Source organism: Pocillopora verrucosa, chromosome 5, assembly GCF_036669915.1.
Source record: "Pocillopora verrucosa isolate sample1 chromosome 5, ASM3666991v2, whole genome shotgun sequence".
NCBI classification, from domain to species: domain Eukaryota; kingdom Metazoa; phylum Cnidaria; class Anthozoa; order Scleractinia; family Pocilloporidae; genus Pocillopora; species Pocillopora verrucosa.
The window spans coordinates 14,014,642-14,027,245 of NC_089316.1; the positions used below are offsets into that span (position 1 = coordinate 14,014,642).

At 35.2% G+C, this 12,604-nt stretch overlaps 1 protein-coding gene across 2 annotated transcripts; it reads left to right on the forward strand.

Moving 5' to 3' along the window:
- Positions 1–12,603, forward strand: LOC131777536 (sodium-dependent phosphate transporter 1). 2 transcript variants are annotated; one of them, XM_066167055.1, is made up of 9 exons: positions 1–575; positions 1,952–2,179; positions 2,639–2,724; positions 3,419–3,515; positions 3,983–4,231; positions 7,960–8,326; positions 9,548–9,733; positions 11,474–11,553; positions 11,810–12,603. In XM_066167055.1, exons 1-9 carry the CDS (start codon positions 365–367, stop codon positions 11,854–11,856), a joined length of 1,551 nt encoding a protein of 516 aa, XP_066023152.1. In that variant the 5' UTR covers positions 1–364; the 3' UTR covers positions 11,857–12,603. The 2 variants fall into 2 exon arrangements, with proteins under 2 accessions (XP_066023152.1, XP_058949827.2); XM_059093844.2 differs by having other exon boundaries at positions 2–575; positions 11,363–11,553.
- Position 12,604: the final 1 nt, after the last annotated feature.

Sequence of the window (12,604 nt, forward strand, 5' to 3'; positions counted from 1 at the left end):
TCGTGTTTGCTCTCATGTTTTGCTCCACCCTTGTTCGGCTGGGAGCGTTGATTATATCCTAAGTTTTATCATTCGAAACTTAAGTTTTCTTTCAGCTCATTTGTGCTCGCAGGTGCTTCTGTGACCGCACTTTTTTGCGAAACAGTGCTTAACAAATTCAGTCATCTAGAGCACTTATGACCTTACCCCACGCTTTGATCACACTGGATTGACTGGATTAGACAACGCCAGCTGATCCAGGGATTCATGAACATATAAAGATAGGTGTGCTAGTGTTAGAGGCTGGTTCGCAAAGCAGAAATTACGATTGAGAGACCAGTCTTCGAATACAGGCGGCTACATTTTAGTCCGGTAAAAAGCTACAATGTTGGAACCAAAGGACCCGGATCTTTTGTGGATAGTTATTGTGGGTTTCATTGTTGCCTTTGTCTTGGCTTTTGGAATCGGAGCAAACGATGTAGCGAATTCATTTGGAACTTCCGTGGGAGCCAAAGTGTTGACTCTCCGGCAAGCCTGCATTATTGCAACGATCTTTGAACTGTCCGGAGCAGTTCTCATTGGAGCCAGAGTATCAGGTAACGGCCATCACAGGATACTGAAGAGAGTGTTTGACTTTAATTAAGTTTGACCTTGGAGGTTTCACCATGTCTGATGAATTTATTATGTATTCAAGATGCTTCTCTGTCCCTTTTGATTTTCAATGTTTATGGAAAGGGGTGATTTCATTATCTTAGGCATACTCCTCATTAGCAGATGTTTTTGTACGAAAATCGTCCTGATTGTGTTGAACAATGATCGTAATATTGCCTCAACCCATGAACAATTCGAATATCGTGAGATTAAGCTTACTGATCAACACGATATGAATTTAAAACTTCATCTTCAATGGCCCTGGAAGTTTACATAATAAATGATTGTTTTTTAAGGGAAGTTGATATTAGTTTCCAGTATTTCCATACAACAATAGCAGCTCAGAGTACAAGTGTGTTCACTGATCCGATTCATTCATCTCCACAGCTGAGTGGTTTTTTTAAGCATTTGAGGATACATTCAATTATTTTAAGAACCGAAAAAAACTTTTGTGAAAACATTCTTGTCCTTCTGACATGATTATTTTCTTTTTGCCATGGAGTTATTGAAAGATGTCATTACGTGGCTTCTATTGTTTGCAATTTGCAAGTTTGAGGTTTCACATTTGACCGTTACGAATGTAATTGCCAAAGTGGTTGGAAGGGCTGAATGAATATGTTTTTATGTTCAGTGAACTGTTTCATGTAATTTTGATAATTAGGATGCAAGTTACTTAGATTTGTGTCAGACAAGGTCACAATTTTAAGCTAAATGAACACTATTCTGGGTTTAATAAATATTCATGAAATGCAGCCATAAAATAATAATTTTTCTGGTTACAGAATAACTCAAGAGATCACATCATAGTTAAGAGTAATCAACAAGGGGGTTAACTGAGAATGATTAACACCAGTTTTCAAATTTCTAACTTCACTAATGTGGCCTGCAATGTGACTGCTCAAGGTGATATTAGAACTGTGAGAGAACAAAAAAAACTTTTAACTCGGGATTGGTCTAAGCTCTAAAAATAAAAATGTTCTGAAATTTTTGAGTTTTATGCACTTGGTTTAAATATGTTATTAACAATGTCCAGAAATCATCTTCTATGTAAGCTTGATTTGCTAGTCACTTATTTCCACTTCACCAGCACTTTTAATTTGATAGCTCAAGTGGATCAGATTACTGTGATATAAATGGCCTTACCCATTTTCCTTCTCTTGCAATTTTGAAGTCTAATTTGTAAAATCACAACAAAAACTGTTCAGGTTAGTTTACTTAATTAAGTCTAATTTTCAAGAAATGATAACTCACTGATATCATCCTTCAGACCAAATTATTAAAGGGACATGAATATTGAAGCTTTTGTTTTTCTTGTTCATAGACACAGTAAGGAAAGGAATCATTGATATAAACTCCTTTAATGGTACTGAAGAACTGGCTATGATTGGATCACTGAGTGCTCTCAGTGGTACGGGAATATGGCTGATAGTTGCAACATTTTTTAACCTTCCTGTGTCAGGGACTCACAGTGTTGTTGGTGCTACTATGGGTTATGCATTAGTGGCACATGGGCTTGCAGGAGTCAAGTGGAAGACTTTTGGACTCATTGGTGAGTCTTTTAGCCTGAAGAAATCCATCATTCTTGATTACAGTTGTGGATGATTAAAAGATTTGGATCAATATCAGTATCTGGGCAACTGCCCACCTACCCCTCCCCTAACCTAACATTCACCCTAACTTGTTATCAATTGACTGTTATTGGGTTAGGGGAGGGGTAGGTGGGCAGTTGCCCAGATACTGATATTGATTCAAGGATTTAGTAGAGAGAATTAGTCAGTTGTTGTAAAACATAGAGCTTATCAAACTAGATTCCTTTTTTAAATTGATTTTATAAAACTTCAATTACAACAGTTGCCTTATCTCTGTAACAGAATTTTAAAACCTTCATTATATGTTTGAAAAATGAAGTAGAAACCTGAAGGTGTTTTTTAATAATCTTGGTCAAGTGTTGTTGATGACTATGATAGTTTTGGATTTTTTATGACTATTTACCTTTTTCTATTTGTAGCTGCATCTTGGGTCATATCTCCATTGCTGTCAGGACTTTCAAGTTCTATCATCTTTGTTCTTATTCGACATTTCATACTTTCCAAGGTAAGAAACCAAGGTTTGATCGAATGAAAAACTGTACCTAGTTTTTGTTCTTGTGCAAGGAGCACTTATTAAATAATAGTATAACTACAAATTAGGCAGTTTTCATATTTAATAAACTTCATATTTCTGTGGTTGGGAGAAGTAAGCTTTTTATTAAACTTTTACACCTCCACAGTTTCTAACTGCCAAGCAGAAACGGAATTTATTGCTTTGTGTATAGTCTTTATCTTTAAAGCAAAATATGTGGAATGTAATGGGATGCTGCTTGGGTTTGTGTTTTTTTATTTTTTAACCCATTTCTAATTACATTTAACTGAAAAAGGTCTTAGTTTTTTATTAGTGAATCTGAAGCCTTTTGAATACACCAGGTAATAGTACAGTCCCCTGACTTATTTTTTGTTGCTTTGTTTTGCTTTATTTTGTTTGTTTGCCAAATGTTATTAGCCAAGTCTCATAAAAATTAATGCTAGTATTGGTTGACAGAGAGAGCTTACATAGCATTGTGGCAAATATTGAGTGCTTTTCTAATTGACTCAGTGTTATTTGTATACTGCTTGATTTATTTTCAATTGAAAGAGTTGCACTATTGATTAGTATCTGTAGTTTGATACAGATTTTGGTAATGAATGTACATTCCCTGAATCCTTTATTAATTTGAAATTTTGATGTACAGTTATTGTAACTTTTTTTCCAGATTAACGCATTTGATATTGGTCTGAAGTCACTGCCTTTATTTTATGCCATAACAATAGCCATTAATTTCTTCTCAGTGTTCTACAAGGGATCTCATGGTAAGAAGAGTTTCTGTAGAAAACATTGAGATAACATGATTTTTGATATAAAGTACTTTTTAATGGTGTAGATAAAATCTGTAGGGTTTTTGATAATTATATAATTTTTCTTTTAGAGGTACTTTCATTATTTGGTCAAATTATTTTACATCATTTCCCAGTTTAATTAAGTTTTCTTTAATTTGTTTTTCTCCATGACCAGAAAATGTTTCTTAAACCAGTAAAATAGGGGGCACTCTCTAGCTTATAAACCTTCTTTATTTTCATCACTTGTTTCATGAAGAATGTGCTGAAATCATGAGGAGAAATTACATGCTGATGAATAAGAACAATATAAATTAATTATTAACTTATGTTAATTGGCAAAGAAGTTGAGAGTAAGTCCTTCAAATTAAAACACTGTCAATGATAGAACTCATATTGAGTAATGACATGATTAATTGGAGGTTCTATTCAATTGTTTTCAGTATTGGGCTTTGATCGCATTCCACTGTATGGTGTGTTAATCCTGTCAGTTGGAGGTGGTATTCTCTCAGCAATTATTGTACTCTTTGTTGTGTCTCCATACTTGAAGAAGAAAATTCTGAGGGAAGTATATGGTGATGAAAGAGAAACAACTTTATCTGCTGGTTCACCAGCTGCTGCCCATTTCTCCAAATCAACTTTGATTAAAAGTATTGAGCCAGAAGTTTTTACTGATGAACAAGGTTCAAGAAGTAAGTTTTTGTTCAAGACACAACTTTACTTCCATGTCAAATTTGTATTCAATCTTAAATAGTTTATCATATTTTTACTTGCTGAATAGAGGGTATTTTAAAAAACTGTGACCAATTAAGTAACACTGATGGTGCAGTTTCCTTTACCGAGGGAAGAGTTTGCATGGCTTCGTGGAAAATAAGAACAAATGAAGCTATGAACAAATTCCCACAACATCTGCAAAAATACCTTTGAATCCCACCTTATAAAGAAGGAATGATAGAATGAGTTAATTATTAATACCAATGGAATCCCTCCAACATGACTGAAATCTAAGAGATAAGTGTTCAGATTTATACTTACTATGCTATTGCAGTGACTCAAACAAACGTTTGGTAATGTGCTGTGTTTAGTACATGATACCTAAGTTAAGAAGAGTGTTCTTAAAAGACAAAGTCATTTTAAAAATCGCATATCTTTTGTGACCACTAATTTATAGTTTACACTAAGCTGAGTTGGCCACCATTTTTTCAGCTTCCAAAGTTGCTCCAATCCTGGAGAAAATCCAGTTCAAAGTAGCCAATTTGCACCATCATTTTGAATAGCTAGTTAGCATATAGTGGCGATGTCAGACTTTCCAACATATTATTACCCCCTGCACATTTCCAGTGTTTACCTTTTGATTGTGGTCATGGCATCTCATAAACAACATTGTTTTAAGCCAAAACAAGCTCAAAATCTGGACGAAAACAGTGACGGAGATGGTGAAATGAAGAATCTACTTGAAACTACAGATAGGTGCTCTTGTGGCTTATGCCAAGTGCTACCAACGCCAAAAGAGTGCATTCACTGTCAAAAACAAGCAGACTGGAAAACAAGATGGAGAATACAAATGCTTATATGAATGATTGTTGGCTATAATAAGTGAATACTTTTAATGGAATGTGGTGTCATTTTACTTGACTTAAGTGTTGGAAATTGCACTTGTAAGAAATTAGCTTTAACAAACTATATTTGTATTTATCTCTGTGTATTTTGTGTCTATAATTTTTCACTGCTGGGCAAAATGCAGGGGTTTCATGTATCTTAGAGAAGGAGGAATTCCCGGCCGTGTGCTTAAATCGAGCACATTGTTACCAACTGCGATGATGGGCCTGTACAACTATAGTAGATCACCTATGCCTTCACCATTGCAGAATTGATAAGGGCAGTGCTGATAAGATTCTATTTGCATTTACTCCAGGATACATCATGTGCTATACTTGCTCATTAGTGACATGATTTTACTCAAATTACATCAAGACTATGAAGTCTGCCATCACTCTTTTGTTCTAATGAAAATGTACACTCCAGAGAATGATGTTGTTCTGTTCCTCTTACATTTTTGGTTATATGTTGTTGTTGTTGTCCTTTTTTTCTTCAAGTATAAAATTTAAATTCAAAATTTCTTTTATCTATGTCATCATTAGATACAAATTATGACCAATTTTATTTTCAGTCCTTATGACTATGCAGCTTATCAAGAGTAGCTCTGTCTGATTCAAAGAAAGTTTGAAAGAGAAGAAATTATTCCATCCTGTGTCATTACAACTATTCCAAAAAAGTTTGTGGAAGCTGATGGGAATTCTACTGGTTTTAACCTTTTGACCCCTTAAAGAGACCCGCATCTCTCCTTACAATATTGTCCCTAAATCAAATGTTAGGGTCACACGAGTAAAGGAAATGATCACCAACTAAAGAAGCTCTTGATTGTTAAACAACTTCTTCTTGTCAGTTTTTTTGGATGTATGTGGAGATAAGTATGGAGAATGTTCATACTTATGTCATGGTGTTGAAGGGTTAAGGTTGCAACAATGGGTGCAATATATTTGGTAGTTATTCAGTACATAAATTAGCTAGTTGTGTTATTTAATTGTCATGTGGGTAAGTAAAAAATATAGACGATGTAGCCTTTGGATGTTAAACTAATTTAAGAATTGTGTATCAAAGTCTTGTAAAAAAAAAAAGAATGAAAGCACCTTATTTGATAAACAAGTATGGCTAGTGGTGACCCAATTGCATATGCTCTATCACTATTAAATCACTACAAACTAACTTATTAATGTGATGCCAAAATATAAACCATGGAAGAAAGGTGGGACATGCAGTTGCAATATCATATGATTGTTTCCTGGTGACAATGCTATACCACAAGAACTTAAAATCATTCAAACCATGAAGCTGGGAGAGGAGGAAAAAAATTCATGAACTGATTTTGAGTCCATTATACAACAGCATTTTGATTTTCCTATAGGGTTAGAAAGTCCTGTAAGGAAGTAATAGCTAGAATGAAAATAAATATGTATCGGTGTATGCACGACCCCACAAGCGTGTAGTCGCTTTAACAATTATCGTGTTTAAATAAAGTCTTTGTATTGTATTGTATTGTATTGTGTACTGTGTTGGTATTACAACATTTCTTAATGACTGGTGGTGATACTTGGTTGTTGAAACCTGGACATATGCTGGGAAATTGTGTCTCCTTTGTTCCCTTTAGAAATCAGGACAGAGTTTTGTGGTATTGCTGATGCTTGAATTTTTCCTTGTTTCATTAGCTCTTCAATGAACTGATAAATTCATAAATGGTGTTAGCAACCCACTTTTTCTGGTGCTTAGGGAAAACAGATGTAAAATGGGCTTCTCTGCAATCAGTGGCAGCAGTCTCTCTTCCTGCATTCCTTTTGTTGTCAGCACTCGTTGATTTCAACACAGGCCGGGAATTTCATATCTGAAATACAAGAAACCCCTGCGTTTTGCCAAGCAGCAAAATAAATAGAGACAAAACAAACTGAGATAAATACGAATCTAGCTGATTTAAGCAAATTTCTTACATTTGTAATTTTTAACACTCAAGCAAAGAGACACCACTTTCCATTAAAAGTATTCACTCATTATAGCCAACTATCATTTGTGTAAGTATTGGTATTCTCCATCTTGTTTTCCAGTCTGCTTGTTTTTGACAGCGAATACACTCTTTCGGCATTGGTAGCACTTGACAATATTAAGCCACAAGAAAAACTATCCGTAGTTTCAAGCAGATTACTCATTTCACCATCTCTGTTGCTGTTTTCGACCAGATTTTGAGCTCATTTTGGCTTGAAATGATACGGTTTATGAGCCATCATGACCACAATCAAAAGGTAAACACTGGAAACGCGCAGGGGGTAATTAAATGTTAGACAGTTTGACATCACCACTAAGCTAATTAGCTATTCAAAATGGCTATGTGTGTTGGCCACTTTGAAGTGGATTTTCACTAGGATCGGAACAACTTTGGAAACTAAAAAACTTGTGGCTAACAAAAAATTTGTGATCTTTAGAGTGACCTTGACTTTTAACATTCTTAGTTTCAACCCTGGTCATTATGTAACTTGGCAATTCTTAACTCAAGGAAACAGCTGGGAACAAACTTGAGCTTAATGGGCCACTGTTCCATCCATTTGAGAGCAGCAGCCTCATTTGTTGCCTTGTATTTCTAAACATGCCAAAAGGCCAGACTCAGATAAGCCAACAAGTGATACAAAAAGGGGTTTGTCATTCTTGACTTAGAAGTTTTTATTAGATATCATACTCATGGCTGGTAAGCTGGCACAACTTACAGAGTTAAAATAATTCTGGGGATTGTTTTTCAAAGGCTCTATCAGTATTAATTTCTTTGTCCTTTTTTTTTTTTTTTTTTAACTCTTTCCTTTCTTTTCTTCCAAATAAGAATTCCTAGAAGAAAGCAGCCAATGTGAGGATGATACAGTGACATTAACTCTGCCTTCTGAGTGTTCTGTTTCCACACAAGCACAAGACACACCCAACAATGAACAAGCCCCAGATACACCTTGTGATGAACAAAACTTAAGTTGCTCACCCTCCAGTGAGATGCAATGTGATACTAAGGAACTGATTCAAGAGAATGGTGGTCTCAATGAGGCACATAAGGAACGAGCAAGATCACGGGGAATGTCTCTCCTGATGGAGGCACGGATGCAAGTAACAGATGAACCCAAAACTGGACGGCTTTTTGCTTTTTTGCAGATATTGACTGCTTCATTTGGAGCCTTTGCACATGGTGGAAATGATGTGAGGTACCTGATTTTTTTTTTTAACTTTTACCTGATAGGCAGGTACTCATGGATAATCAGTCACAGATTTTCTATGGGACCTGAGGGAGCATTCTGTTATTATAAAAAGATGCTGGGTTAAACATGAGAGTTTACAGCTGATGAACTTCAGCAGTTACTTTAGAAGACTTCAATTTAATTAGGGGTGATCTGGATTGTGTGTGAATTGTGATACTCAGTCCTTTTTTTTTTAATGTCTTCTTCTTTTTAAGTCTTGGCAAGGTCCATCTCCTTTGAAAGCTATAAAAACAAGTACCGTATTTACTTGTGTATAAGTCAATCTCTTAGGACCAAAAACTCAGCCCAAAAAATCACCCTCGACTTATACACAAGTCATACACAAAGACCTGACCCAAGCAATCCAAGAAATTAGCATAACAATTGCGTGAAGTCTTTTTGGAAAACCGAGTCTATAAAACCAGTTTGAATTGTGTTTGAGTTTCATCACTTTTCAGCTCATTCTTTGTCCACAAAAAGTTTGAAATAATAAATTTTGAGTGGCTTAACACAAAGCTACTGGAGCTGATTTATATTGTGTCTTTGGACTATAGAACAGATATTTTTTCTTACAGGTTTGCTGTTGTTTACAGTGCTGAAATTTCGATTTCATAGAATGATCACAGTAGCTTAGTAACTTGGCAAATGCCGTTGTCTTGCACAGTCTTGCTTGTTACGCACGATCCTTCAAAGCTATTTGGTGTTCCTTCGGTTTACTTAATCTCCTTTCAAACTCAATATTAAGATAAAGGTTTGTTAATGCAAGAAAATTTCATTTTCAATGTGATTTACAAAATATAGTAAAAATACTTTTCCAATAAATTGAAGTGCTTGTGTGTTCTTAAATCGTGGTGATATAAACAAGTGCTGATAAACCTCAAAGCACTTGGTTACATTTTGCTCTGCAGTTTTTTAATTCCCTGTGTTTTCAATACATTCCCAGAAATAAGAGATTAACTTCTGCGAAATTTCTATCTGTCTAAATTTTACCTTTTTGACTAGAAATGGTGAAAAACCTAATTTTTTAACTTAAAAAAAGGGGGTCAACTTATACATGAGTTCGACTTATACACAAGTAAATACCGTAACTCAATTAACACAGGCTCACATTTCATCAATGTCTCTTCAAGACAACTGATTGTGTATATGTCTGGCAACTTATTGTTGCTGTTTTATCTTGAATTGCAGCAATGCTATTGGTCCATTGATCTCATTGTGGGTTATTTACTGGTCAGGCATGATTCAAGAGAAAGTTCAGATTCCAATCTGGATTCTTGTTTTTGGAGGTGTTGGAATATGCATTGGGCTCTTTGTTTGGGGACGACGTGTTATCAAGACAGTTGGAGAGGATCTAACTCCAATAACACCATCAAGGTATGCAGGAAGACAAGGTACTCCGTTACACGTGCAACTTAAGAATAGACAGAGACAATCAGCCATTTAGTTTTATATGAGCAAGACTTTTGAAACTTTCTAGAATCAACATTTTGTTGTCCTTCAATTTGGTGTCAGGGTAAAAAAAAATTACTTATTTTGTCTGAGGAAAGGTAAGAAAATTCTGAAAGCACGCCAAACTGTCCATGCAAATTTTACAGAGTGGTCCCCCCAGGGAGTGGTGCTTGAATGAAGAAGGAGGAAACTCAGACATGATGACAGCTTCCAACTTTCACACTACCTTTCACTTAAGCTTGATCTAATTGTAAACCAAACGGTACACAAAAATTCAGAATACACAATTTTTCTTTGAGTGATTAATGACATATTAAATCTGACTGCACAAATAAAACTTCTGCACAATTTCAATCCTGAGGAGCTAATGGTCCTCAAAACTGTGTGGAGATTTATTGATATTGTTATTGGTTACTTTGTAATTTATCTGTCAAGTTTGCTGATCAAAATTTTACAGATACATATTACATCAGAAGCCACTAGGGGAGATCCATTTTGAAAAATGGAATTCCCTCTCATGGTTTGTTTGGTTGGTGTCATGGGAGTATCTAGATAAAATTTCAAGGCAATCTGTATAGTTTACATACCCTATTAATTTGTTCAAAGAAGGCACTTCCACATAAAAACAAAGCAAGTTTCTTAGGTTTCTTAAGTTTTCCCAACAATTCAGGTCTTTGGGTGACCACGTGTCAAGTTATGTCAACACTCTGAAAAACTTGAAATGCTTATAGCTGATCGAAACACAGAAGTGTCCTGCAGAGTCTCAGGAGACTCAGCAAAAAACATATTTTGCACTAGGTAACTGTCCATCAGTTACAAATGTCCCCACGACAGACCTGCCAAACAGCAATTTTGATGTCAACTTTTTTTTTCAACCTAAAGCCAGCCTAAGCATGCCACGGCAAAACTTAATGGTTGCTAATCAAGTGCAAGCAGTGAAGATTGCTTAAACCAGGGGCCTTTATTTGATTTGGTGAGATTCTTTCACCACTATGTGAGGAGTTTCTTTACTTCTTGTGCTGAGTCATTCAGGCTTCTTATTTTACTTTCATCTATGGACTCTTCCCCTTTTTATCTTTTTCTATTCACATTCTAGTTTTAAATGCAGGCAGATAGCAAAGATCTGTATGTGAAATCGAAATCAGGAGACGTTTACATGATTGAAATTCAAGTACCAGGATGTTTTGCCACAACAAACCCTTTAGAGTCATTAATGTTTACATGTTGTATTTGGCTATTCACACTGGCAGTTGAAAGAATTCCATTCAAAAATTTTTTAGTAAATAACTCACACATGTGTCAAGATTTTACCTAATTTTTTGTTGGAAACTATGGTTAAAATGATAATGCTTAGTTTGACATGAAAAAGAAAAAAAAGGAAAAAAGTCAGCCCTCAAGGGTCTGCTGTATCCTTAAGTTCTTTCCCCTGCTTTTATCCATGTGCATTATTTTTGACACTCATACATACTGTACTGTATTTGTGGTTTTTTTTTAGTTGTTCATTCAATGTGTGATCTTATAATAGCAGTATTTTATATTATTTGTAATTTCCAGTGGTTTTGTGATTGAAATTGGCTCAGCGCTAACTGTTCTGTGTGCATCTAATCTTGGCATTCCAATCAGTACCACACATTGTAAAGTGGGCTCTGTTGTTATGGTTGGCAGAGTGCGGTCCAAGGAAGTTGTTGATTGGTCATTATTCAGGAATGTTATACTGGCCTGGGTTATTACTATGCCTTTTGCAGGTTAGTTAAAGGGTTGTTTTTACAGTATGACTACTTGAATTGAGACACTTTGAGGAAAGTTATCCATTCACAGGTAAAGTTAAGACTCTGAAAATTGCCCTCACTTTATTCAAATTGTCATACTTTGTGTTTGCTCTCATAGAAAAGTTGTATTTTGCATACTTTGTGGAATTTTAAGCTGAGATGAAACAGATGTTGTGGGTGGTTCACTTTGTTTGAATTGAAAATCTTTTTGTTTTTGTTTTTTTTCTTTTAGGTTTGATATCTGCTGGTCTATTTGCGGCACTGAGAGAAGCTTTGTGATAGAAGAAAGGACTTCTTTGGCGTTCTGTTTGATTTTTTTATGTAAACATTCAGTCTTAACACCAATTTCTTTCTTACTTAGTTCTGAGAGTTTGGTAATAGAATACACGTGCAAAAAAATAAAGACCAGCATGAGTATGAATCTATTATCAATCTATGAATTTTAACAAGGGTTAAGAAGTTACACTGTGTTGGTAATTTGTAGGCTGTTCTGAATGAAGGCCAGAGAAGGAGAGGGACTCTCAAGTGATCATTGCATTATGGTCATATAGGACATATGCAGCATGTTACCCAGACCCTCCCTTCATTTTGACACAAATTTTTGATTAAATATCTGAAATACAACAGTCAGCAAATCAGTTCTTGTGTGCTCATTGACAGAAAGGAGAGAATCCCTCAGGGTTTAACTGCATGTGGAATTTCATTTTTATTGTGTTAATTGTACTTTGAAGACAACTATAAAAGATATTGATTAGTCATTAAAAGGTAGATTAAAATTTAAACTTCTCCATCATATATCTTCACTCTGCTTATCTTTCATTTTACATTGCAAGTATTGTTAGTGCTGGGAATAACCTGTAAATAATGAATAGGACTTAATTGGAAACTGGAACAGCTAGCTTCCATCAAATCTTATAGTGTTCTTCAGTTCCTCTTGATTATATCTTACATCCGTCACGTGATTACGGGTATTTTAAATTAAACACGCTATAATTTCACCAATGGGAACCAATAAAATTCAGCGAAG